At 39.2% G+C, this 26738-nt stretch overlaps 3 protein-coding genes across 8 annotated transcripts; all 3 read left to right on the plus strand.

The window, feature by feature from the left end:
• Window positions 1-793: 793 nt before the first annotated feature.
• sele (selectin E) lies at window positions 794-7289 on the plus strand. 5 transcript variants are annotated; one of them, XM_056269209.1, is made up of 22 exons: window positions 794-942; window positions 1033-1090; window positions 1186-1572; window positions 1719-1829; window positions 1919-2110; window positions 2201-2392; window positions 2499-2687; window positions 2785-2976; window positions 3083-3271; window positions 3369-3560; window positions 3667-3855; window positions 3953-4144; window positions 4250-4438; window positions 4539-4730; window positions 4837-5025; window positions 5123-5314; window positions 5600-5776; window positions 6124-6303; window positions 6410-6529; window positions 6686-6707; window positions 6847-6920; window positions 7027-7289. In XM_056269209.1, the coding sequence occupies exons 1-21, from the start codon at window positions 940-942 to the stop codon at window positions 6902-6904; spliced, it is 3405 nt and encodes a 1134-aa protein (XP_056125184.1). In that variant the 5' UTR covers window positions 794-939; the 3' UTR covers window positions 6905-6920; window positions 7027-7289. The 5 variants fall into 5 exon arrangements, with proteins under 5 accessions (XP_056125184.1, XP_056125183.1, XP_056125182.1 ...); XM_056269208.1 differs by lacking the exons at window positions 4837-5025; window positions 5123-5314 and having other exon boundaries at window positions 858-942; XM_056269207.1 differs by lacking the exons at window positions 3083-3271; window positions 3369-3560 and having other exon boundaries at window positions 858-942.
• A 2516-nt stretch (window positions 7290-9805) lies between these two features.
• On the plus strand, window positions 9806-12691 carry LOC130103061 (L-selectin-like). The gene is made up of 6 exons (XM_056269245.1): window positions 9806-10136; window positions 10267-10373; window positions 10979-11159; window positions 12172-12258; window positions 12371-12392; window positions 12497-12691. The coding sequence occupies exons 1-6, from the start codon at window positions 9806-9808 to the stop codon at window positions 12570-12572; spliced, it is 804 nt and encodes a 267-aa protein (XP_056125220.1). The 3' UTR covers window positions 12573-12691.
• Window positions 12692-12785: 94 nt separating this feature from the next.
• selp (selectin P) lies at window positions 12786-25817 on the plus strand. 2 transcript variants are annotated; one of them, XM_056269210.1, is made up of 16 exons: window positions 12786-12989; window positions 13241-13307; window positions 13453-13821; window positions 14059-14166; window positions 14251-14436; window positions 14978-15166; window positions 15556-15741; window positions 15872-16057; window positions 16187-16375; window positions 16544-16729; window positions 17758-17943; window positions 18184-18369; window positions 18563-18748; window positions 19096-19299; window positions 22019-22141; window positions 25664-25817. In XM_056269210.1, the coding sequence occupies exons 1-16, from the start codon at window positions 12975-12977 to the stop codon at window positions 25726-25728; spliced, it is 2631 nt and encodes an 876-aa protein (XP_056125185.1). In that variant the 5' UTR covers window positions 12786-12974; the 3' UTR covers window positions 25729-25817. The 2 variants fall into 2 exon arrangements, with proteins under 2 accessions (XP_056125185.1, XP_056125186.1); XM_056269211.1 differs by lacking the exon at window positions 17758-17943 and having other exon boundaries at window positions 12792-12989.
• The last annotated feature ends 921 nt before the right edge of the window (window positions 25818-26738 follow it).

The raw sequence follows: 26738 nt of genomic DNA on the forward strand, positions 1-26738 counted from the left end.
GCAAATTTGTAAACAACACAGCTAGGCTTTAGCCTATTTGAACAAATTTGTCTCACACACACACTGATTCCTTTTGAATTAAATTTAATTGAATTGTAAATATTTTATGGAAATTCTGTAATACTTCTGTTCTTCAGAAGTTATTAATCTGTTCTTATTACTTTTGTTTAATGTCAATATAAAGGCTTAATTCATTGTCCTAAAATCTTCATATATTCGTATGTCATATTTACGTGACCTTCACTTCACTGAGTAGTGTATAAAAATTACCATTAATACTATTTCTGGAAGAAACAGTAAAGGTGCCAAATGATTACTGGCAACATGACAATTCCTGTCATGCCCCTCTCAACCCATATTGTCTCTCTCCTTCCTTTATAAACAGAGCTGAAGATATTCACAGGAAATTTAAGTATCTCCCTGCTGATTACTTTTTCACACCAAAAAGTGAAAGTTCGTAATTGTTCTTTAAAGGTTACATATTCAGTTGAGTGATTTGAAACAAATGGACATTATACATAGGAGAAATGTCAGATTACTACACAATAATTTGTCAAATAAAAAGAAAGTGTTAATTCCATTTCTAAATATAAAAAATATACAGTCATCCTGCTGTGGCTGTATTAGTCCGAAAGCTCTTCAACATTTCCTGGGAGGTCACTTCACACTACCACTTTGAGAATGTTATACTCCCCCCAAAAATTAAAGTGAAAGCAGTTTCCTCCTTGATCAGTGTTAGAGAGGGGTATTTCCAGAGACAGGAATTCCATTGCTTTTATTGGCTGATTTTACAAGTGGATCCGGGAAGGGAAGTCCCGAACCATAGCTGAGCTCCTATATAAATGCCCCAACACAGTGATTCCCAGACTAGAATCTCAAATCAGAAGACCTTGGAGACGACAGTCAACAGGACCATTTCATATCTGTACATCACTGACAATGGTAAGGAAAGCATTTACAATATGCATTTCTATTATTTTAGTATCAATTCATATATGTTCATCCAATTGATATAGTTTTTTAATTTTGCAGGGCGTTTGCGACAAAGTACCTTTGCACTTTTTTGCTTCCCTTGTTCTTATTTCTTCAGGTAAGAAAGTAAACCATTCTAGTGTGTAAACTATACTGAGTAAATATAACCTGTAAACATAGTTCATTCAAAGTTGCAATGGCTTAATTCCGCAGTGCTAAACATATGGAGAGGCACTGAAGGCTGGTCATACCATCCCTCCCACTTCAAAATGAACTGGGAACATGCCAGACAGTGGTGCAGGCAGAACTATACTGACATGGTGGCCATCCAGAACAAAGAGGAGATTTCTCACCTCAACAACTTCCTTCCAAAAGTTAATGGATATTACTGGATTGGCATTCGTAAAATTGATGACAGGTGGACCTGGGTGGGAACTAACAAGACACTTACCAAGGAAGCTGAGAACTGGGCAGATAAGGAGCCCAATAACGGAAGGAATAATGAAGACTGTGTTGAAATATATATTAAAAGAGAGAAAGATGAAGGCAAATGGAATGATGAATCCTGCTTAAAGAAGAAGACTGCACTGTGCTACACGGGTAGGTAGCATTTATGTGTTTATAAGGTGTTGTAAGATCTTCTAACCAATGTATTTTCAATTGGAATGAAAAAAAAAAGTCATTCTGCTGTTTTTGTTGTAAAAATGCAACCATCAATGAATAGTTATGCACTTTTTCTCCCTCAGCGTCCTGCAAGGATGACTCTTGTGTTAGTGGTCAAGGAGAATGTGTAGAAACCATAAACAGTCATACATGCTCATGCTTTAAAGGATTCTCTGGAGAACGATGTGAACATGGTGGGTAATAATTCTACATACTGCTGACTGTTTCTGTGTTGACATTGAAAAGTGAAATGCAATTATTTTACCTTTTTTCTGCTTCTCAGTTGTAAAATGCAAACCAAATGAAGTCACACCAGCAGCTCATGCTAGTGTCCAGTGCTTTCATCCCAAAGGAAATTTCTCATATGACTCTCAGTGTGAATACTCCTGTGAGGAGGGATATGAACTAAAGGGCTCCAGTACAACAAGATGCACTTCTACAACAGAGTGGTCAAGCAAACCACCAACCTGTGAACGTGAGTTTAATTTACACTAGGGAACATTTACATATTCTGTTCAAAACATTTATTTTATTTTATTTTTTATGTCTGTGAATCTTTTCGCAGTTGTTCAATGTCCAGAGCTGATCAAACCACAGAAAGGTGAAATGCGGTGTAATCATCCGATGGGCCAATTCAGCTACCAATCTTCCTGTGAGTTTGTATGTGAAGAAGGATATAAGCTGCGAGACAACAGCTCCTCTACACTGTTCTGTGGAGCAACTGGATACTGGAATGATTCACAACCCACTTGTGAAAGTAAGAAGGGTCATGTTTTTACATAATGTTTAGTTGCAGGTCTGTTCTTAGTTCTTTGAAACTATAGGCATAAGAGTTTAATCATGGTCCTGTTTTTGTTTTTCAGTTGTAAAATGCAAACCGGAGGACGTCACGCCACCAGATCATGCTAGCGTCCAGTGCTCTGATCCTACTGATTTCTCATATGAGTCTCAGTGTGAATACTCCTGTGAGGAGGGTTATGAACTAAAGGGTTCCAGTACAACAAGATGCACTTCTACAACAAAGTGGTCAAGCAAACCACCAACCTGTGAACGTGAGTTTAATTTACACTGGGAAACATTTGCAGATCCTGTTCAAAACTGCAAAAAAAAAAAAAAAATTTTTTTAAATGTCTGTGAATCTTTTCGCAGTTGTTCAATGTCCAGACCTGATCAAACCACATAAAGGTGAAATGCGGTGTAATCATCCAATGGGCCAATTCAGCTACCAATCTTCCTGTGAGTTTGTATGTGAAGAAGGATATAAGCTGCGAGACAACAGCTCCTCCACACTGTTCTGTGGAGCAACTGGACACTGGAATGATTCACAACCCACTTGTGAAAGTAAGAAGGGTCATGTTTTTACATAATGTTTAGTTGCAGGTCTGTTCTTAGTTCTTTGGAACTAACCACAAGAGTCTAATCATAGTCCTGTTTTTTTGTTTTTCAGTTGTAAATTGCAAACCGGAGGACGTCACGCCACCAGATCATGCTAGCGTCCAGTGCTCTGATCCTACTGATTTCTCATATGAGTCTCAGTGTGAATACTCCTGTGAGGAGGGATATGAACTAAAGGGTTCCAGTACAACAAGATGCACTTCTACAACAGAGTGGTCAAGCAAACCACCAACATGTGAACGTGAGTTTAATTTACACAAGGGAACATTTACATATTCTGTTCAAAACTTCTAAACATTTTTTTATTTTATTTTTTATGTCTGTGAATCTTTTCGCAGTTGTTCAATGTCCAGAGCTGATCAAACCACAGGAAGGTGAAATGCGGTGTAATCATCCGATGGGCCAATTCAGCTACCAATCTACCTGTGAGTTTGTATGTGAAGAAGGATATAAGCTGCGAGACAACAGCTCCTCTACACTGTTCTGTGGAGCAGCGGGACACTGGAATAATTCCCAACCCACTTGTGAAAGTAAGAAGGGTCATGTTTTTACATAATGTTTAGTTGCAGGTCTGTTCTTAGTTCTTTGAAGCTATAGGCATAAGAGTTTAATCATGGTCCTGTTTTTGTTTTTCAGTTGTAAAATGCAAACCGGAGGACGTCACGCCACCAGATCATGCTAGCGTCCAGTGCTCTGATCCTACTGATTTCTCATATGAGTCTCAGTGTGAATACTCCTGTGAGGAGGGTTATGAACTAAAGGGCTCCAGTACAACAAGATGCACTTCTACAACAGAGTGGTCTAGCAAACCACCAACCTGTGAACGTGAGTTTAATTTACACTGGGAAACATTTGCAGATCCTGTTCAAAACTGCTAAAAAAAATATATATATTTTTTAAATATCTGTGAATCTTTTCGCAGTTGTTCAATGTCCAGACCTGATCAAACCACAGAAAGGTGAAATGCGGTGTAATCATCCAATGGGTCAATTCAGCTACCAATCTACCTGTGAGTTTGTATGTGAAGAAGGATATAAGCTGCGAGACAACAGCTCCTCTACACTGTTCTGTGGAGCAACTGGATACTGGAATGATTCACAACCCACTTGTAAAAGTAAGAAGGGTCATGTTTTTACACAATGTTTAGTTGCAGGTCTGTTCTTAGTTCTTTGAAACTAACCACAAGAGTCTAATCATAGTCCTGTTTTTTGTTTTTCAGTTGTAAATTGCAAACCGGAGGACGTCACGCCACCAGATCATGCTAGCGTCCAGTGCTCTGATCCCACTGATTTCTCATATGAGTCTCAGTGTGAATACTCCTGTGAGGAGGGTTATGAACTAAAGGGCTCCAGTACAACAAGATGCACTTCTACAACAGAGTGGTCTAGCAAACCACCAACCTGTGAACGTGAGTTTAATTTACACTGGGAAACATTTGCAGATCCTGTTCAAAACTGCAAAAAAAAAAAAAAATTTTTTTTTTTAAATGTCTGTGAATCTTTTCGCAGTTGTTCAATGTCCAGACCTGATCAAACCACAGAAAGGTGAAATGCGGTGTAATCATCCAATGGGCCAATTCAGCTACCAATCTTCCTGTGAGTTTGTATGTGAAGAAGGATATAAGCTGCGAGACAACAGCTCCTCTACACTGTTCTGTGGAGCAACTGGACACTGGAATGATTCACAACCCACTTGTGAAAGTAAGAAGGGTCATGTTTTTACATAATGTTTAGTTGCAGGTCTGTTCTTAGTTCTTTGGAACTAACCACAAGAGTCTAATCATAGTCCTGTTTTTTTGTTTTTCAGTTGTAAATTGCAAACCGGAGGACGTCACGCCACCAGATCATGCTAGCGTCCAGTGCTCTGATCCTACTGATTTCTCATATGAGTCTCAGTGTGAATACTCCTGTGAAGAGGGTTATGAACTAAAGGGCTCCAGTACAACAAGATGCACTTCTACAACAGAGTGGTCAAGCAAACCACCAACATGTGAACGTGAGTTTAATTTACACAAGGGAACATTTACATATTCTGTTCAAAACTTCTAAACATTTTTTTATTTTATTTTTTATGTCTGTGAATCTTTTCGCAGTTGTTCAATGTCCAGAGCTGATCAAACCACAGGAAGGTGAAATGCGGTGTAATCATCCGATGGGCCAATTCAGCTACCAATCTTCCTGTGAGTTTGTATGTGAAGAAGGATATAAGCTGCGAGACAACAGCTCCTCTACACTGTTCTGTGGAGCAGCGGGACGCTGGAATGATTCACAACCCACTTGTGAAAGTAAGTAGGGTCAGGATCAGTGTTGTTTTAGTATTCTTATAGCTTTTATTTTTATAATTTTGTAGTTTTAATTTTAGTTTCATTTTTAGTAATTTTGTTATGTCCTTTTGTCATTTTTATTTTTGTAAATATTACTGCTTAGTTTTAATAAAATTTTTCTTTATAATTTATTAAGCTGTAAACATAAGTGGAATTTATGTTGTGCAAGGCAAAACACATCAGATATATATTTACAAATGCTTTTTAGAAAAACTCATTGGAAAAACTTTTCTTCTTACCACTCAGTTCATCACTGCCCAGCCCTCGACAGCCCTGTCAATGGAGAGCTGAGCTGTACTTTAAGCTTTAGTTATGGGAGCAAATGCAGCTTCAGTTGTGTAGAAGGATTCCTCCTCCAGGGGGCTTCAGAGATCAGCTGTACAAAAACGGCAAAGTGGAGTCATGAACCACCTCACTGTGAAGGTAATAAACAAACTTCTGTCTCATTTATGGATTTACACACACTGTAGAAAAAGACATGATAAATAAGTCATGACAACATATGTTTTTACATTACTTCAACTCTTTAAAATAAGTTAAGCCATTTTAAACTTTATTTTTTAAGTTATACGAGATTCAATTCATCTTTCATGTCAGTGTAATGTAATTTAAGTTGCTTACACAGTCAAGTTGATTGTACTTAAAAATTTAAGGCAGCAAGTTTTTTTTTGTTTTGTTTTTACAGAGCAGGTTGATTCAACAAATTGTATTTTAAAACTATAGTTTTATGAATTTTATCATACAAAACACTGTCTTTTTCAACTCTGTAGCAGTGGTCTGTCCACAACTTCCTGAGCCAATCAACGGGCATATGAACTGCTCATCTGAAGAACACACCTTCGGCACCATCTGCACCTTCGGTTGTCTTGACGGCCACCAACTTATCAGGAATGAGATAATGACGTGCAACCTCAATGGGAGCTGGTCAGGGGAAGTGGCATTGTGTCAAGGTAAACAGCTAAACAGCTAACAATGACTGTGTGGGATGCAGATATGTAATTTCAGTGATGAAGTGAGACAGACATTCTAAAGCTTTCGTTTTATCTGTATTCTCAGCTGATCCTGATCCTTCTGCATCACTTATCAAAGCAACAGAAGTGACTCTTGGGGTTGCTGGTATTATCGGCAGCTCCAGTCTGTTAGTCTACTGGATACTGAAGAGACTGAGGAGTAAATGTGAGTCAAACAGCCTACTGAGTTTTTTTTTTTTAAATTGCTACATACGCTGATAACGTATTTCATATAGTTGACTAGAATATGTTCTTCCATATAATTATTTAATAATATACCCCAAATTAACTAAAATGTTAATTTATGTATTTTTGTTTTCAGCTAACAAGTTTGACCTGAACAGGTGAGATATGGCTTATTTAGCAATTATATCCTTCTTTTCTTACATTATTACTGTTGTTATTTATCAATTTATTGCACTTGGTTTATCCATATAGGACTATATCCTGTTTAACTCTGCTTTTGTCTATTTTAATTTTTAGTACCTCGGATATTGAGGATCCACCACAGATTTATAAGAGTGTTGACAGTCTCATATAGTCTCAAACTACACAAGGTGAGCATATATTCCTCATGCACATATACAGGCCAGTATTGCTAATGATAGTGATGTAGTTTGTGAACAATTCATTGAAAAACTAATTCAACTTTCCTTTTCACAGGAATCTATCACTGCTGTATCGCTGGACAGACAAATTCAATTTCATTTCTAAATGATTTGACACTTTTATGTGATAAGATATTCTTTATACTCAATCTGATGGGCATTACCATTTTATCAGGCAACAGTCCTAATTGAATGTGATTTCTACTTCCCAATGGAAGCTTTTATTATGTACTTGACTGAACATATTGTTCTGTACGGTTAAACTATTTCTTATGTTATCAATGTACACTATTTTTGTAGGCCTACTATTTATTGTTCCGAAACAGTATTGGTCAAATTAAACTATTTGAAAGTCAAACTTGGTTGGTTTACATTTACATGACTTAAGTGTTTCAATGCCTTTTCCTCTTTCAGACGAGTGCCTAAATCTTCACTAAAGCATACATTTATCATTTTTCAATATCAAAGTATAAATAAACTTTTAATGTGATTGATAATTTCAGTTGTAGAATGATCAGCAGAATATTTTAATCTTAAACGAGATTGTTCACCATAAAATTAAAATGAAGTCATATTTACTCACCCTGGTGTTGTTCTAATGTAGAATGCTCTTCTTTCTGTTCTTAAAATGTCCCGCTCTCACTTGTCCATACTGGCAGTATAGCGACCATGCATCAAGCTTTTTTTAAAAGACGCAGAAGTGTCACAGAGTGATCCCATCCCGTATATATTCCAAGTGTTCTGGGGTATACGATAGAGTTTGAAAGCTGAAAAACTAACCGAAATGTAATGTATTATTTAACAAAATTCTTGACCTTGCCCATTGGTCTTCTCTGCACGGCTGTAGCGCTCGTTCGTGAGACTATTACCACCACTGTTCACTGTTCACTGTCTCGCCCAGAAAAAGCACACTTTTTGTGAGAAAGTTTAACAAAAACATAACATGAAATACAACCCATGCATCTTCTCTGAGATAAATATATCCATTGTGTTTGTCGTAACAAGTTATTGTGCTCACATCTGTCAACTACTTACCTCAGACAAACTGAGTTCTGGTGATATTTTATTCAGTGACGAATGTACACGTGTTACGTTACTTTTGTTTTTTTTTGTTAATCTTGATTTCTCACAATTTGTAGGCTATGCCTTTTCTTTTTTGGAGTGAACTGCAACGCTAATATTAGCACGAACATCGCGCAGCCGTGCAGAGAAGACCAGCGACCATGGTCAAGAATTTCGCTTAATAATACATATAACATTTTGGTTTGTTTTTCACTAAACCCTATCGTATACCCCCAGAACACTTGGAATATGGCACTTGTCACATGGCATTAGAACAACACCAGGGTGAGTAAATGATGACATAATTTTCCTTTTAGGGTGAACTATCCCTTTAACACCTAAATAAAGGTTGGAATTTATGTCACTGCACCTCTTTATCTTTCCTCACCTAAGTACGATAAACCCAATAGCATTGTAAGTGCAATAAAAGGTTTTGTTTAAATAACCCGGGTCATGTTCAGCTGGTCGCTTCCTGTGACTGCTGTGACTGTGTCCTTCCCTGAAGCTGCGTATTATCAGGAAGTGTAAGTTTGTTATATATTTTTTAGTTAGTTTATACCTTACAGTGGTTAAAGTGTCTCTCGAAATGTACCTCATTTTATTATTTTAATTCTTTTTTTAAATGAAGTATGTTGTTCGATTATCAAAATCATCTAATCATCATGTTCATCTCAGCACCATTCAATGACATGATTTTATAAAAAGATAAATTAACATATAAAAAATGACCAGTCATTTCTAGAAAGTGGCATTCTTTTATTCTCATGTTACATAATGTTTATTCTCTCAAATCTGAGAAGAAAACATCCTGCAATTTAATGCGAACGACCGATATATATATATGGTGGGAAAACCCACTTTGCTTACAGAGCAAAAGAGACTTTGTGTGAGAACAGACTGTTGAAAAGCAACTAGGAACAAAATTCCTCTAACGACAAGTGGTTCAGTCGAAAGGAGTCTAAAGAAGACCACGGTATGTTATGAGTCTTTGCATTTTATTGTAAGCTTTTTGGTTTAATAAAAACCTTTTTTTTTTTTTACTGAATTTATATGCGCAATTTGTCGCTTTTGGCTTGCTTAGTTGGGGACACTTAATATTCAACAATGTAATTGATCTGCCTACATTGACAAAATGAGGCTATATGAGAACTGAGCTGGATGATGACATCATTGTTTTCTCCAGATAGGCTATATGTAGAATTATATATATATATATATACAGTATATAAATACTAAATAAGTACTTTTTTACAACAAAAATTAAACATCACTGACTTAAGTTGGACTATGACGCTATTTTCTCAGATCTGCTGTACAGCAAAAACAAACTTTGCTGTATTAATTAATAATTCATCACATTTATATAGCGCTTTTCTGGACACTCAAAGCGCTTCACATAGAAGGGGGAATCTCCTCAACCACCACCAACACATCCAGTCTATTATTTTCCTGTTATCAAGGAAGTATTATTTTCCTGTTGTAAAGCTGCTTTGAAACAATCTGTTTTGTAAAAATGCACTATATAAATTAAGGTGACTTAACTTGAATTTAATTAAGTGGCTGTTTTTATTGTTTAGACTGGATGTGTTGTGAAGCTTAGAGCTATGTCTGTGCACATAGGAGTTTTCTGGCTGATACTGGGTAAGTGTATTCTACATTCAACAACCTTGAAGAATAAAATAAACTTGAGAAACAGATTTAACTTGAACTTTTCATTTCCAAACATTACAGTCAGTGTTGAAGGATGGACGTATCACTCAAATGACACGTCAATGACCTGGAATGAGACACGGGAGTTTTGTCGAAAACATTACACAGACATTGTAGTGATTGATAATGAAAATGTAATTAAACATTTACTAAAAAAAAAATTGGAAAATAGATACTCAAGTCCTTACTACTGGATTGGACTCAAAAAGATCAATGGCAATTGGACGTGGGTTGCCAATGGACAGATCATGAACTATCAAAACTGGGCAGACAATGAGCCCAACAATGCTCAGTCTGTTGAAAACTGTGTGGAAATGTACACCAACACAGCCAACAATGGCAAGTGGAACGATGACAGCTGCTTGAGAGAAAAGTATCCTGTGTGTCACAAAGGTAGGGAGTCTGAGTTTTTTCATTTATTTCCAGTTTATTGTACATATACAGTATCTTTAAATAACCTTCATGAGTCTAGGAAAGACATCCAGAAGGGATGTTTCTTATAAATCAATATATTTTCTTTCAGCACAATGTCTAAACACTTCATGCAGTAATAAAGGGCTCTGCAAAGAACAAATCGATAACTTCACCTGTGTATGTAAGCCAGGTTTCTCTGGGCCACGGTGTGAAACAGGTCAGAACAAACAATATTTCAACAAATGTAAAGTGGTGAAATATCTAGCTATGAAGTGAAATATATTATAATTTAAATTAGTGGGGGGGAAAAATCAATGTTAAATGAATAAAACTAATTCTGAATAGTTATATTACGAAAATCTTTACTTACGACATTCCTTAAACATGCCACTTTTTCTCTCTCTCTCTCTCTCTCTCTCTCTCTCTCTCTCTCTCTCTCTCTCTCTCTCTCTCTCTCTCTCTCTCTCTCTCTCTCTCTCTCTCTCTCTCTCTCTCTCTCTCTCTCTCTCTCTCTCTCTCTCTCTCTCCAGTCGTGTCATGTGAGAAACTATCCGCACCACCACATGGCTGGATGAAATGTTCCGGTCTGTATGGAAATCATTCCTTCAACTCAAACTGTAAATTTTCCTGTGCTGGTGGTTATAAGCTGAGTGGCACAGCTGAGCTCAAATGCAATTCCTCAGGTGCATGGAACGCACCTCCACCTTCATGTGCAGGTACAATATATATTTCAATAGTATGATTCTGTGTTTGCACTGATATACTGTATCTCTTAATAGATATCAATGCATGCAAGATTGAGTTGTCTTCCGCTTGCAGCTGTGGAGTGTTTTCCCCTTCTTTTGTTTGGTGGTGGAATGATGAACTGCACTGAAGGACATGCCAGCTTCAGATCTGCCTGTAGAGTACAGTGTCCACCTGGACGTTTGCTTCTGGGCTTTACTGAGTTCACCTGCAGAGCTGATGGCATGTGGGAGTCTTCCTTTCCATTGATGTGTGCAAGTAAGGAGTTCGCACTTTCCAGTTGTGTCCCACAGATATGGGGTAGCTATAATGAGAGCATGTTGGTCTTAACAGTGTGTGAAACTTTTTATTAATTTCATTTGAAAAGATATTGGTTATTTACTCATTTAAAAATATCATATCCAAGAAATATTCACCCTACCAACCAGGGTCAATTTTATATATTCCCAATCACGAATATGCAGCCTTGGAAAGAAACAATTTATTATTATTATTATTATTGTTACTAAACTAATAAAAAATAAAAAGTTCCAAAAGGCGTTTTTTGCTGCAATGCCATATAGAAGAACCTTTTTTTTTGTTTCCCAAAGAACATTTCTGTCAAAGTTCTTACAGGAACCATTTTTTCTTAGTGTGAAGAACATTTTAATAATCTGAAGAACCTTTTAAAGCATCTTTTGTGTAATGGAAATGTTCAATGGATGTTAAAGGTTCTTTATGGAACCATCAATGGCAATAATGAACCTTTATTTTTACCCTAAGTCTCTATTTCAACCCCATTAGAGTATGTTTTCATATTTATTTAATACATATAATAATATATTTATAATCTGAATACATATTAATCCTGAATCAATCACACAAACAATTTCTCTTTCAAAAACCAACCGTTACCTTTAAACTATTTTGAGGTTCTAATGAACATTATGATGATCTATATGATGAATGAACCCAATGGTCAAAAACATGATTAAAGTAACCCATTATTTATTTATTTATTTACACACTAACATAATAATGACAATAAAACAAACAAACAATAACAACAACAAAAGAAGAGATCTGAGTATAAGTATTACAGCAAATGAAATGCACTAACACAATCCGGAAATTTGCCCATCAAGAAAATGCTCTTTCCTTTCCTTAATAAAATGAATCCTTTCCAAATGCATAATCTTAACTCTATTATTTTTAAAGGGAATGAACCAACAGTAGTTTTAAAATTTTTATATTAAAAGAATACTTAGAATCTTTTTATATTTTTCCTCAGGTCTTGTCCATTTTCAAATCGCTCTTTTGGCATCTGTTGTCATCTCAGTGTTTTGTTGCTGTATTTGTTGCTCCAACTGCAGAAAGAGTGAGTATAGTGTGAAGTTTTGAAGGATTATCAAATATAAAAGAAATTATTTCAAAGAGAAAAATATATATTTTTTAAATGTTTTCTTTTTCCTTTTTAAATTTGGTTGCAGATAAAATGGCAGTGAGAATGAGGTAAATTGTGTTTACTTTACATTTTCTAGCCAGTTTCACTGATTTAGATGATTTAGATTACAATTAACCATACATAAATCTTACTCCACCATGTTTTCTTGCAGAACTCAACAGGAAATGCTGAATCCAGCATTTGAAGCTGAACACACACCACCTGATGGACCTCTATGTTCAGCATAAAGAAGTCTGACAATAACTGGATTGATGTTAGATTTTTTTTAATTGTCAAATCATCTTCAGTTCATTCTTATTTTTAATACTTTGTATGTGAAAAAACAAAATAAAGTCAATTATCCCATCATTTGCTCAAAAATGCTTGATGTTGTTTATTGTAGCTGTAAAAAAACATTATTCAGTGTGAGCTATAGAATGACATTAAAACTATTTAATATCTGGTATATAACAGTATAGTATACACTGTGCTGTAACTTTTCCTTTAATGGCAGAACTATTACACAATTTCCCATCACTTCTCATGCAATGCAACTGTCTGAATATTGGCAAATCATATTTGCCAGCAATTTCGTATGCATTAAACTGTGAACTTCCTCTCAGCATTCCTCTCAGAATAAATTAAACTGCATGGTTGCAGAAAAGGTAAGATGAACATTCTGCTTTACTTTATTTATATATATTTATAGAGTATTTTTGCATTTCATCAAACCAAAGGGTCCAAATGCTTTTTAGAGTAATATTTTTATATTTATACCCCAAAAAGTAAAAAATAAAATAGCAGATAAAATAATTAATAGCATTTGGATCTCTAGGCCCTTTGGTTTGATGACATGCATAAATGAGAACACAAATAGTGTCTTAATAAACACATATGCATTTCTCACATCCTTCAGATGGTTTTGTGGGTGAATATTAGACTTTTTTCTGGATGTCTTGTCCTTATAACTGGAATTTATAATGGTATGTTCTCATTTAATCTATTTATAACCAAAAAGTTTCTTAAATATATAATAAACTACAAAGTTTCAAATTAAATTGAACAAAATAGCAAATTAAAACGTTGTATATAAACTACATTTTAATGCAACACAACTGTGTTTATCAGTCAAGGCCTGGACATACCATTACAACATAGACACTGATGTGGACTGGACAAAAGCTCGTCAGTGGTGTCAAAAGAATTTCACTGATATGGTGGCCATCCAAAACCAGGCTGAAGTTGCATACCTTAACCAAATTCTGCCCTTACATCCGACATACTACTGGATTGGCATCAGGAAGATTGAAGGCCACTGGACGTGGGTTGGGACCAAAAAGCACTTGGTCCCCGAAGCAGCAAACTGGGCGAAAAATGAACCGAATAACCAGGGAACTGGAGAAGACTGTGTAGAGATCTACATTAAGAGGCAAAAAGACACGGCCAAGTGGAATGATGAGAGGTGCAGCAAAAAGAAAGCAGCTCTCTGTTATTTAGGTGAACACACTTGATAACATGAAATTGATTTAAGTAGAGATTATTTTAAAAATGAATTCAAATTAAAGCTGCTCAATCTGATCAAATCCTTTGTAAGAATATGCTATTTGTATGGTGAGATAATTATTTGCTCTTTAATGCACATTATAGTAATGTAAAATAAGTGTATAATGTATCCATTTCTGATTGAAACCTCAGCACTCATTTGTTGTCATTACACCAGATTTTTCTGTGTAGCCTCTTGTTCAGATAAATCCTGCAGTGAGCACGCGGAGTGCGTGGAGACTATTGGGAACTACAAATGTCAATGCGACCCTGGTTTTAAGGGCCCGCGCTGTGAGGAAGGTTCTGTAGAACCCATTCAAGTTCAGATATCTTCATTGTGTGTTTGTGCATTTTGTCACTAAGTTATAATTCTCACTTTTGCAGTTGTCCAGTGCTGGCCAGTTAAAAGTCCACAGCAAGGTTTTGTGAAGTGTGACGGTGACTTTGGAGCATTTTATTTTAACTCGTCATGCCAGTTCCAATGTTCCACTGGGTTCAAGCTGGAAGGGGAACAAAGGCTACACTGCCTGGCATCTGGGCACTGGGATAACACACTTCCTGTTTGTCAGGGTATGGAACAGAATACATTGCCAGTGCCAATTATGAGTTCACACCATGGACGATAACGATAAACATAGTTCTAAAAAATAGTTCTAGATATAAAAGAATAGCAGAGTCCATATCACAACTATAACAATTATGGCACAGAAAAACAATATTGTTGGAATCACAGTCAAAACGATTTTTTTCCAGTCGATGAACGATAAAAACATTGACACCCAATCAGAATCCATCCTGCTTTAAAGAGCTCAAGCATTTAAAGCGACAGACAACAAAACTGTAGCACTTAGAGAACGATATCATCCGCTGGTGGTAGGTTTCGTTTTCTTTATTTGTCGTTCTTGAGGTAAATTGGCCTTAATAGGCTACTTTGCACAGTAAAAAAGTTGTAAAAAATACAAAGATTATTGGAGTAGTGGACTATTTCTGGGTACAAATTGCCAAAAAATTTTTTTAAGTGTGGGTAGTAAAAATAAGTAGCCTAGATGATTATTATATTCAATTTCTGATGTGTTTAGGTTACTTGTTTAAAATTACATTACCCTTACAGTTGTCCAGTGTCTCCCGATCATTGATGCCCCTGGTGGTTGGAGTATGAACTGCACTCATCCCCTTTCCATCAATAGCTTCAACTCTAGCTGTGAGTTCAAGTGTGAGGAGGGATTTGTCCTCGAAGGCTCAAATACAACTTGGTGTGACCACACTGCGCACTGGACACACAAAACCCCCACCTGCACAGGTACAGCACATCTGCAGAACATTCCTCAATGAATCACCAGGTTGTTGCTGGTTTATACAAGTGCACTGAATATGCATGTTGACATGATTTAACAAAAGCTACATATTGGGAAAAAATATTATCTAAAAACCCAAAAGTTTTTAATATTTCGAGAAGTGCTGAAAGCAAAAGTTGTGCACTTCCTTTTTACAATAGCGCCCTTCCTTTTCGTTCTTGTGAAACGTTTTAATGTTAGGCAACACTGCTAAGACGCACCCAGGATGTGCACTTTCTGTAAAAAATAACACAATAACAGTGTTATATAGAAAGGAGGTGAGGTGATTAAGGTCTTTGTGCGTTTGAACAGACATGGTTAATAATTTAATTGATGTGTTATGCATTTGTTGCAGTGGTGACCTGTAATCCCATTCTGGCCACTGCAAAGAGTCATCTGACATGTGATGATCCATTCGGAAACTTCTCTTTTAGTTCTTCTTGCAATGTTTCCTGTGATGAGGGATACAAACTTAGAGGAAAAGCCACACTCACCTGTCTGAGTGATGGCAACTGGTCAGCAGCCACACCTGCATGTGAAGGTGGGTTTTTGGAGCATACATGATTTCTCAGTGTCATAGAGAGTTATTGAATCCATAATGTGAGCAGTGCTCTTTTACACTACCACAGACTATTTTGAGTCTACAATCTTGCCTGTTTTGTTTTTGGCAGTTGTAAAGTGTGACCCACTGAAGCCCAGCCCACATGGCTCCCTGCAATCTTACGATCCTATGGAGGAGTTTGCTTATGGCTCCACTTGTTGGGTAAAATGTGACTTAGGTTTTGTACTCAATGGTACAAATTCAACTCATTGTACCGCACATGGGAACTGGAGTCACATCTTGTCTGTTTGCCATGGTAACCTGCTTCTTAAACAACACAAACACACACACACACACACACACACACACACATTTATACATATTTTCAGTTTATGCCGTAGGTCCAACAGATTCACTTTATGAGTTGCTTCTGATTTTCCCACAGCTATACAGTGTCCACCTCTCTCTAATGCACCAAATTATGGAAGTATGAGCTGCACACACCCCCTCTCCAACAATAGCTATAACTCCAGCTGTGAGTTCAAGTGTGAAGAGGGTTTTGTGCTCAAAGGTGCAGATTCCACTCTCTGTGACCATACTGGGCTCTGGACACACAGTACACCTATTTGTACAGGTTTGGCATCAGTTCATATAATTCTTGTTGACCTAATACCATTAAACTACTGATGAAATGATATTCACTCTTAGAAAAAAAGGTTATATAAGGCGCTTCATATATGGATCCTTTTAGGGGTTCCCATCATATATTAAATATATTTTATTATCTCATTTAAAATTTAAGCTGTGGCTTGTGACCCTCTTGTGGCCCCTGCACAGAGTCACCTGACCTGTGCTGATCCATTGGGAAAGTTCTCTTTTCGTTCTTCTTGCAATGCTACTTGTGAGGAGGGATACACACTAAGAGGAGAATCCACACTCACCTGTCTGAGTGACGGCAACTGGTCAGCACCAACGCCTAAATGTGAAGGTAGGTTTAAACCTATTTCAATAAAAAATACATTAATTCTTCATTTTAAATCCTTACATTTTTGATATATACCATGAAATTCATGTTACGTTATAAAATTGAGTGAAAAAGTGATTTAACTAGTAGTTCTAATAGTATGGAGACACTAAAGTTTGGCATCAGTTCATATAATGAACCGGAACTACAATGATGATAAGGTATCAAAAAAATATAAGTAAAGAACAAAATATAAAATGTACATATTTAAATAAAATAGCAGGCAAATCATTAATTATAAATAAATACAGCGCATTAAAACACAAACTTTAGTGAAATAAATTAAAAAGGTAGAACAAGTTAACTGAACTAGGCCTAATCCTGGTTTAATCTAAGCCCTGTCTGCAAAACCAGACCTTAGAGTTCTTAGAAGATAAAATAGTTTGGATGTAAGATAAGAGATTATTAATAAAGTCCTCTTTATTTTTTATAAGCCAACCCGTCCATGCTTAAGGAATAGAGAGAAACCCAAAAGCACATGGCAATTGATAAACTTATAAAATTCAATCCAAAATAGCTGTATGAGGGCAGTTCCAATGCGAATGTTTTCTCGTGCACAAAATGATTTTTATAGTTCATATGTTCAAGTTGTCAGTTACGTAGAAGTTTGAAAAAGTTTTTTTGTCATGTGCACGCTAAAGTTTGTGTGTGTGTGTGTGTGTGTGTGTGTGTGTGTGTGTGTTTTAATGGAAATGTGGCTGTTGGGGCTCTGTAATATAGGTCTAAATAAAAGACCAATTATTATTTGTAAAGATAAAATATAATATATAGCTCATTAACCCTATTACTAGATGGCTTCTGAAATAGTTATTACAGGACAACCATACACATCTGTGTTGATTTGCTAATAAATCCACATGGACTAAACCAAAATATATATTGTCCTGTTGCAGCTTGCAAAAGTCATCAACAGAGCAACACCACACATTCACAATGATTAAATAATTACATCAGCATAAACATGCTCTCATGCCGTTTTATACTCTTTTCAGTTATAAGATGTGGTGCTCTGGAGTCTTTTCAGCATGGCATTGTGCAGTGTCAGGACCGCTTGGAGAACTTCAGCTATGGCTCCTTGTGCTGGCTGGAGTGTGGAGCTGGATTTACTCTGAATGGAAGTAATTCCACTTACTGCACATCAAAAGGGAAATGGAGCCAAAACCTTCCTGATTGTCAAGGTTACCAAACACTCTTGATACTCTGTGATGGTTAAATAGAAAGGTTATTGAGGGAGGTAATTGGGTCTCCAAGAGTATTAGATCTGACAAAACAGACAATAGATAAGTTATTTGTATTGCCACCTTCTCCAGTCCTGCTATCATAAATAAAGAACAAAAATGTAGCACTGACTTCTTCAATTTACTATAAAGTCATGGACAGTAAGGCTTTATCATATATCTTTTGATTCTGTCCAATAGCACGGCAGTGCAGCCTCTTAATCGACCCTTCTCATGGGACTGTAACCTGCACGCATCCTCACGGGAGGTTCAGCTTCGGTACAGTGTGTGAAGTAAGCTGTCAGGCAGGCTTCAAACTGCATGGCACACCCCGAATGGAGTGCTTGGAGATGGGGAAGTGGACAGACACCCCACCCTTCTGCTTGGGTAATCACTTTTGGGTCTTCCTATTTCACATCAGGCATGCTCGATTGCATTGATATCCAGTATTCATCTCTGTCACCCCATTAAAACAAAATGAGATCAAACTAACCAACTTGATGTAAAACTTCATGTCATGAAGTTTGACCCAAGACGGCCGATTAATGTATCGTTGACATTTATTTATTATTGTCCATAGCTCAACAGTGCCCCCCTTTGACCGCTCAAGAAAATGGCTGGATGAATTGTTCTCATCCTCACTCCCTGTTTAGCTACGGCTCGCAATGCTTCTTGGGATGTAAGGCTGGATTTGAAATTACAGGAGAGCAAGGCATGACGTGCTCTGCTTCTGGGAACTGGAGTCAGGAGATGCCCTCTTGCACTGGTATCTACCTTTCGACAAAAATGGAATGTTCCCATTTGGTTGATTTTTCCATTCTTAACATTAAAGGAACATTCTCTTTAGGTTCTATTTTTGTAACCATAAAATAACATTCTCATAAAGTTGCAGGGAGGTTTCTTTTTTCTGAAAATCTAATAAGAACTACATAAGCAAACCAAAAAAATACATTCCCAGAATACCAAAAATTGTTATATAGGCTTCCCCTGTTAAACACTGATGAATATAAATGATCAGGCCATATCATTTAAAACTGATATTAGTAAGAATACTGGGACATGAAAAACATGAATCACTAAATGCTTTGCTATCGTTTATCTTTTAAATGGCAGCTGTTCGTTGTGAGCTCCTCTCATTCTCTGAACTTCCTGAGCTGGGACCTCTACCCTCAATGAACTGTTCTCACCCACATGGAAACTTCAGCTTTGGATCTCAGTGTTTTTTCCAGTGTGCCAAGAGCCATAAGCTCAATGGAACCAGTCAGCTCATCTGCACCTCCAAAGGGTACTGGACCAACTCTCCACCCAGTTGCGTTGGTAAGGTCAACTCCTCCTAACCCATCTTTTTTTGGTGCATTAATTCTGTAGAAAAATAGTACTGCATGCACATTACTATATCACTAGCATTACATATTACATTACAAAATGCAGAATGAATAATTACACCGGAAGGCCATTCAAACATTATGAGAGTGGCCTCGTTTAAGTCCAATTTTTTATGCCCTTCCCTCGCTAACTTTCCTCCGTCTCGTTCACTCGGATGTGCATCATTGCTTGCGTTGCATGAGTGCCTACTACTGGCGGAACCTTGGGAGTGTGTTTAAATGTATAGGTTTTTTTCCTTTAAAATTAGTTTGAACTCCATTCTATAGGTCTGTATGTATGCTGTTAAAAAAAATTAAATATTACTATATTAATAAATGTATATTAAATATAAATGTAAAAAAATCACAAATGAAAACAATACAATATACTGTGTAAAAAATATTCAGCTTAAGGTAGCTACAAATATTAAATAACTCCAATATCATACACTAGATTGTGTGGGGTGGGGTAAATAGAGTGGTACATATGACGTCACTTTGTAGGCCAACCGGCAGTTAACATCACACTGGTTCCCTCGAGAAAAAAACAATAGGATTTTCCCATAGGCTTTTGGATTATTGCTAAAAACAAGCTCTGTGATCAACAAACGTTTATGATACTTGTACGTTTTGTCAATCAAGATAAATATCACAGATGAACAGAACTTTTATGAATTTTGAAGCCTAAATGCAGTCGCCAGAAGTACAAAGCTAAAGGTAGGCCATAAACGAACTACAACACGGTCACACAAATTCAACGTCACCATCACTAAGCTTCCGACAACTCTTTCAGTTTTAATCTAAAAACATTTTCCAGAATGTTTGAGTAAGAATAGTTTATAAGAGCACAATTATAAGAATAACGAGGCTGTAAAAGCGGACTGAGTTTACCTGTTCGGCGTGATGATGTTTAATCTCCTCGACAGCCTCTATAGTCCCATTTAGCCAATTGTTACAGCTTCAAAAAATCACGAGTGAGGTAATATTGATGTATGTTATATTGTAAAATAAAACGTGAAAGTGTCTTGAGCTTGTGTTCACCACAAACCTTATTTTATCCAAAACCCCATTTAAAAGTGCTAAAGTGCTAAAATGTATTTTGGCCTACAAAGTGATGTCATACCTGCACCACTCTATTAAAGGGTTAGTTCTCCCAAAAATGAAAATTCTGTCAGTAATTACTCACCCTCATGTTGTTCCAACCCCGTAAGACTTTCGTTCATCTTCGGAACACAAATTAAGATATTTTTGATTAAATCTGAGGCTTCTATGTTATTGAAACTCGCCGGCCCAGAAAAGTTAGTAAAAACATCGTTAAAATAGTCCAAGTGACTACAGTGGCTCAACCATAAGTTTATGTAACAGCGCAGCGCTTCTGTGTTGTACGTCACACGCATCACAAACATGACCAGCGTCGGCCAATAGTGAGCCTACATTCTGACATACAACACAGAAGCGCTGCGCTGTTACACTACGTGAACTCACTCAGAGGCCCACAGAGATGAAAATGAATAGTTGAATAAAGTTGTTATTTTTGTTTTTTTTGCTCACAAAAAATATTCTCGTCGCTTGATAAACTTATAGTTGAGCCACTGTAGTCACTTGGACTATTTTAACGATGTTTTTACTAACTTTTCTGGGCCGGCAAGTTTCAATAGCATGGAAGCCTATGGAGGAGTGAGACAGCTCTCAGATTTAATCAAAAATATCTTGATTTGTGTTCCGAAGATGAACGAAAGTCTTACGGGGTTGGAACAACATGAGGGTGAGTAATTACTGACAGAAATTTAATTTTTGGGTGAACTAACCCTTTAAGCGCGACCTGTGTGTGTTTTAAAAAGTGTGTTTTAATATGTTTAGGCCTATATTTAAATCTAGTTCCTACATAATTTTTCTATACATTGCCTCACTGGGTACTCTAACCTGCAATATGCCCTTTAAAATGGCAGTACATAGGGAAGCTTGTGAGAGTAGTTAAACGCACTCAGGGTTTCTGAAACTTGGATTTGTGAACCCCTGGCGGTTAATGAGGGAACTGCAGGGGATTTATGCGTTGAACCTCAGAACTTTCAACCTCAGAGAACATGCACGTGGGTTGTTAAAGGTGGGGTATGTGATGTTCTTTTTTGACCATTTTTTCAAAATCACTTGAAATCCTATTCCTAACCCACTCACAGCCACTGAGTTAGAAGCACTGAAAGGAAAATTAAGCAATTTAATCATCTGTGGAACGGCCAGGACTCGAAAAACTCCAGCCAATCATTTCCAAGACCACCTAGAATCATTGGACAGTCAATCAAACGGTCGTACCATACCCCCCTCCCCCCACCCCCCTCGCGTGCGTGTCCCCTTCGTGCGCATACTCAAAGCTCGTGACCCAGTCACAGTAAGTGCAAGTCGCCCCGGTACAGAGAGAGAGTAAGTTTGGAGAATGATTGCGCGTCCATGTTCTTTCGAATGGGTGGAGTCAGGGCCAGCGTTGGAGGAAAGAAGGTAGGACCTTTTGAGTTGTGTATTTTCAAAATCTGCCGGCCGTTTTGCAAATCCCATACCCTACCTCTAAGTTAAAATCTCAGGGGACACTTTAAATCAATATTTTATGTCAAAGGGGTTCGGGTGTCAAAAAAGTTTGTGAATCTCTGCATTATAACATATTTATTATGTGCTTTCAGTACAGGAGATGTCAGTGAGTGCCGGCATGCTGATGTATGCAGCTGTGGGAGTTGCTTCTTCAGCTGGACTACTTTTGTTTGGAGGACTAATTTTTTTGTTGATGCGCCAATTCACCAAAAAGGGTAAAAAAATTACTGTTCTTTTTTATAAAATCCCATTCCACTGTTGGCATAAACTATTAAAAAGTGTAATTTAATAGCATTCGATAACAACATTACTTGGTTGGTATTTGACAAATGCCTCAAGTCGTTCATTGTTATATTTAATTATTTCGTGGTTGCAAGGTTGTATGTTTAGCTTTAGTAGGTCAATTTAATTTAGGTTATTGTAATAAGTGTTATACGTATTGGAATGATGTGTGTTGCTCTAATGCAACAAGGACCAATACAGTAATTTTCAGGGACTACGAACTCATGCCATTCCAAACCATGTTCCAAACCTGTATGACTTTCTTTCTACTGTGGAACATAAAAAAAGATATTTTGTAAAGGTCTTTGTGTTTTTGTATGTTTTGGTCCATACAATATAGTCAATAGCCCCTTTCACACATTAAACCTGTTAATTTACCGTAGAATTATCAGATATACATTTTTGATAAATACACAAAATTGCTGTTCGCACAAGCAATGACGTTCTGTCTTTTTATACCGGTAAGATACCATTCACACATCAGTACCAAAATAACGGTAAACTCTGTCAATTTTACCGTTAACCGCAAATCTTTCATCACCTGGATGACAAGAAGCGTTTAAGTTTCTGTCACAGTCTTCGTCTGCACCTGTCTGTCTTAGTCATCTTCACTACACTTCCCAGAATCCTCCTCGTCTCCACACCTGTATTCACTCCCTCACTTACCAGCCTGTCCTTCGTTATCATCATCAGTGTCACCTGTTTTCACCTTGTTATGTCTGATTCATGCTTGTATTTAGTTTGCTTCTGTTCAGTCTGTCCTTGTCGGTTGTTAAAGTTATATGGTTGTGTTTAGTGTGTGTTTCTGCCCGTCATTCTGCCTGCCTGTCTGTACCTGTGAGTTTGTTCAGTAAAACTGTTTGATTTGGAGCTTTTGACTCAGCCATCTTCTTCTACCCGCACAACACCGTGACAGAACAACCGACCACAAAATGGATAAAGCGGGTGAGATTTTGTGCTCCATATTCCAAGATGGCCGTAAGATAGAGTCTTACCTAGAGGAGTTCCTGGAGTACAGCCATCTAACTGTAGCAACGGATCAGCAGTTGATGGACTTATTTTGGAGTGGTTTAGACCCCCTCTTCAGTTCATGGATGCCACCAGGAAATCCCGGTATGACCCTTGAACGGTATCTGGACTATGTGCTTTTGTTGAGCGGCTCAGCCTACACTGTGGGTGAGGCTGATTGTAACATCACCGCTCAACCACTGTCACCAGCCTCCGTCACCACCCGTCCTGAGTCTCGTCCCGCCGAGACTATCCAGCCAGAGCCTCCCGTGTCGCCCCGAGCCCGGAAGAATGTTTCAAACAGCATGGACCTGGGGGCTAAAATGGCGGATCCTGCACTTAAATCCGTCCGATCCGCACTGAAATCAGCTTCCCTTCTCCAGTCCTCAGTGGCAGGTTTTAATTCAACCTTCTGCACAGAGCCCGCTGATCCCGCTGATCCTGCGCCAGAGACCGTCCAGCCAGAGACCGTCCAGCCAGAGACCGTCCAGCCAGAGACCGTCCAGCCAGAGACCGTCCAGCCAGAGACCGTCCAGCCAGAGACCGTCCAGCCAGAGACCGTCCAGCCAGAGACCGTCCTGCCAGAGACCGTCCTGCCAGAGACTTCTTCCTCGTTGGTTCCGCCCAACCCTGCCGAGCCGCCTTCACCGCTGGTTCCGTCCAGCCCAGATACCCCTTCACCGCTGGTTCCGTCCAGCCCAGATACCCCTTCACCGCTGGTTCCGTCCAGCCCAGATACCCCTTCACCGCTGGTTCCGTCCAGCCCAGAGACCCCTTCACCGCTGGTTCCGTCCAGCCCACGGACCCCTTCACCGCTGGTTCCGTCCAGCCCAGATACCCCTTCACCGCTGGTTCCGTCCAGCCCAGAGACCCCTTCACCGCTGGTTCCGTCCAGCCCACGGACCCCTTCACCGCTGGTTCCGTCCAGCCCAGAGACCCCTTCACCGCTGGTTCCGTCCAGCCCAGAGACCCCTTCACCGCTGGTTCCGTCCAGCCCAGAGACCCCTTCACTGCTGGTTCCGTCCAGCCCAGAGACCCCTTCACCGCTGGTTCCGTCCAGCCCAGAGACCCCTTCACCGCTGGTTCCGTCCAGCCCAGAGACTAGTAGTGACTCTGTCACTCTCCCCATTAATTTTTTGGGGGGGGGGCCATAGGGCTCCGCCATGGCCGCCCGAAGGGTCCTCACCGCCATGGCCGCCCGAAGGGTCCTCACCGCCATGGCCGCCCGAGGGGTCCTCACCGCCATGGCCGCCCGAAGGGTCCTCACCGCCATGGCCGCCCGAAGGGTCCTCACCGCCATGGCCGCCCGAAGGGTCCTCACCGCCATGGCCGCCCGAAGGGTCCTCACCGCCATGGCCGCCCGAAGGGTCCTCACCGCCATGGCCGCCCGAAGGGTCCTCACCGCCATGGCCGCCCGAAGGGTCCTCACCGCCATGGCCGCCCGAAGGGTCCGCACCGCCATGGCCGCCCGAAGGGTCCCCACGGCCCTGGCCATGTCCTGCTCCGCCCTGGCCACGCCCATGTCCTGCTCCGCCCTGGCCACGCCCATGTCCTGCTCCGCCCTGGCCACGCCCACGTCCTGCTCCGCCCTGGCTGCCTGCACGTCCTGCCCCGCCCTGGCCGCCTGCACTTCCTGATCCGCCCTGGAGGCTTCCTGTCCCAGTTTGGCCACGCCCTGGCCAGCCTTCAGGGCGCCCGCCCCCCCACCCCATTGATGTTCTACGGCGCGAGGTCGCGCCTTGTTGAAGGGGGGCGTTCTGTCACAGTCTTCGTCTGCACCTGTCTGTCTTAGTCATCTTCACTACACTTCCCAGAATCCTCCTCGTCTCCACACCTGTATTCACTCCCTCACTTACCAGCCTGTCCTTCGTTATCATCATCAGTGTCACCTGTTTTCACCTTGTTATGTCTGATTCATGCTTGTATTTAGTTTGCTTCTGTTCAGTCTGTCCTTGTCGGTTGTTAAAGTTATATGGTTGTGTTTAGTGTGTGTTTCTGCCCGTCATTCTGCCTGCCTGTCTGTACCTGTGAGTTTGTTCAGTAAAACTGTTTGATTTGGAGCTTTTGACTCAGCCATCTTCTTCTACCCGCACAACACCGTGACAGTTTCATTATCTGCCCAATTTGACATTGTTTTTTTATTTCTGAGTGACAGGCATAAGGGGATGATCACACAGAATGTGTTTTTGCTCTTTAAAACACAAGACGCATGATAGTTACTGTATGCAATAGCAACTGCAGAAATATTGGTAAACAAAACGGTTTGATTACCAAACTTTCTCAAAATATCTTATTTTGTGTTCTGCAGAAGAAAGTCATACGGGTTTGGAACAACTTGAGGGTTAGTAAATGATGACAGAATTTTAATTTTTGGGTGAACTAACCCTTTAACTTGTGTCAGTTGTAACAGTAGCCTAACTTAACACACTTTTTCTTCTCCACTGCAGCTCATTACGGTCTGAATGACTCTTCGTGGGAAGGGGATTTGAACCCAGCATTTGAATTCAATTAAAAGACAAATTTACTCAAAATATACTCAATAAAGTGACCAATATTTTCCATGTTGTTTTGTGCTTGAAATAAATGAGTATTTGATTAGAATTGGTGTTTGAAAGAGTCATTTGCACACTATAAAAGATTTTTTTTTTGTTTCCAGCATTGTTAAGAATGTAATATTAGTTAGTGTTAGTGGGTTCATTCCTTAGTGTCTGTGTGGCACCCTTACTAAGTATGTGAGAGACAATATAAACACTGGCAGAAACACCCTGTTGTCCACTCGCTCACACACCCACTGTTTCATATAGCCTCACACTGGACGTGCTGCCCCAGATCAGACACCCAGGCCAGGACGTGCTGCCTCTGGGCACTATGCCCACTGTCACACAGTCTGTAGGCCTCTAGTTGCCCCTTCACCTTGTTCCCTCTGTGAGAGGCTTTAGGGTTAGGAGCTAATGAGCATTTTCTATAGCCATGATGTCTAGGTTTTACAATAGGCATGAGAACAGCTAAGAGTTTTTTTATAGGCTACTTACTTAACAAAAATTCACACTATGTTCACTTAAATGTGATAAAACTAATATGATTTTTGTGAGCTATTTTTTGTAAATTACTTTTGTGAAATGGCGAGCTTAATATTTTAGAGCCTATATTAAGGAATATGCAGTAGCCTACTGCTTAACAAGAATGGCCCTTCTATTTTTTGTTGTTGAGCTCTTCTGCATTTCAGCACAGAAGGAGTTGCACGGGTGCCTAACCAGTCGCATCTGTCCGGGCATTAACGCAGCGTGACGCCAATTATATGATATTAAGAGGGAACGGGTCTGCAGCCCATCTTGGCACGAAATGCGTAATAAATAACTGATCAGATGACTGGATGCTTCCTGGCTGCTATCGTAATAATAACGAGGCTAATGCTGCCCGCTGTGACCGTATGATAGCCGTTTGATTATTTTTCGTTTGCTTGGCCTGCCAACTGACAGTATCACGCCAATAAGTGCACGAGAGACTGCGATGCGTGCCAGT

Source organism: Rhinichthys klamathensis, unplaced genomic scaffold (genome assembly GCF_029890125.1).
Source record: "Rhinichthys klamathensis goyatoka isolate OS25496 unplaced genomic scaffold, OSU_Roscu_1.1 h1tg000281l_1, whole genome shotgun sequence".
In the NCBI taxonomy this organism is placed as follows: Eukaryota; Metazoa; Chordata; class Actinopteri; order Cypriniformes; family Leuciscidae; genus Rhinichthys; species Rhinichthys klamathensis.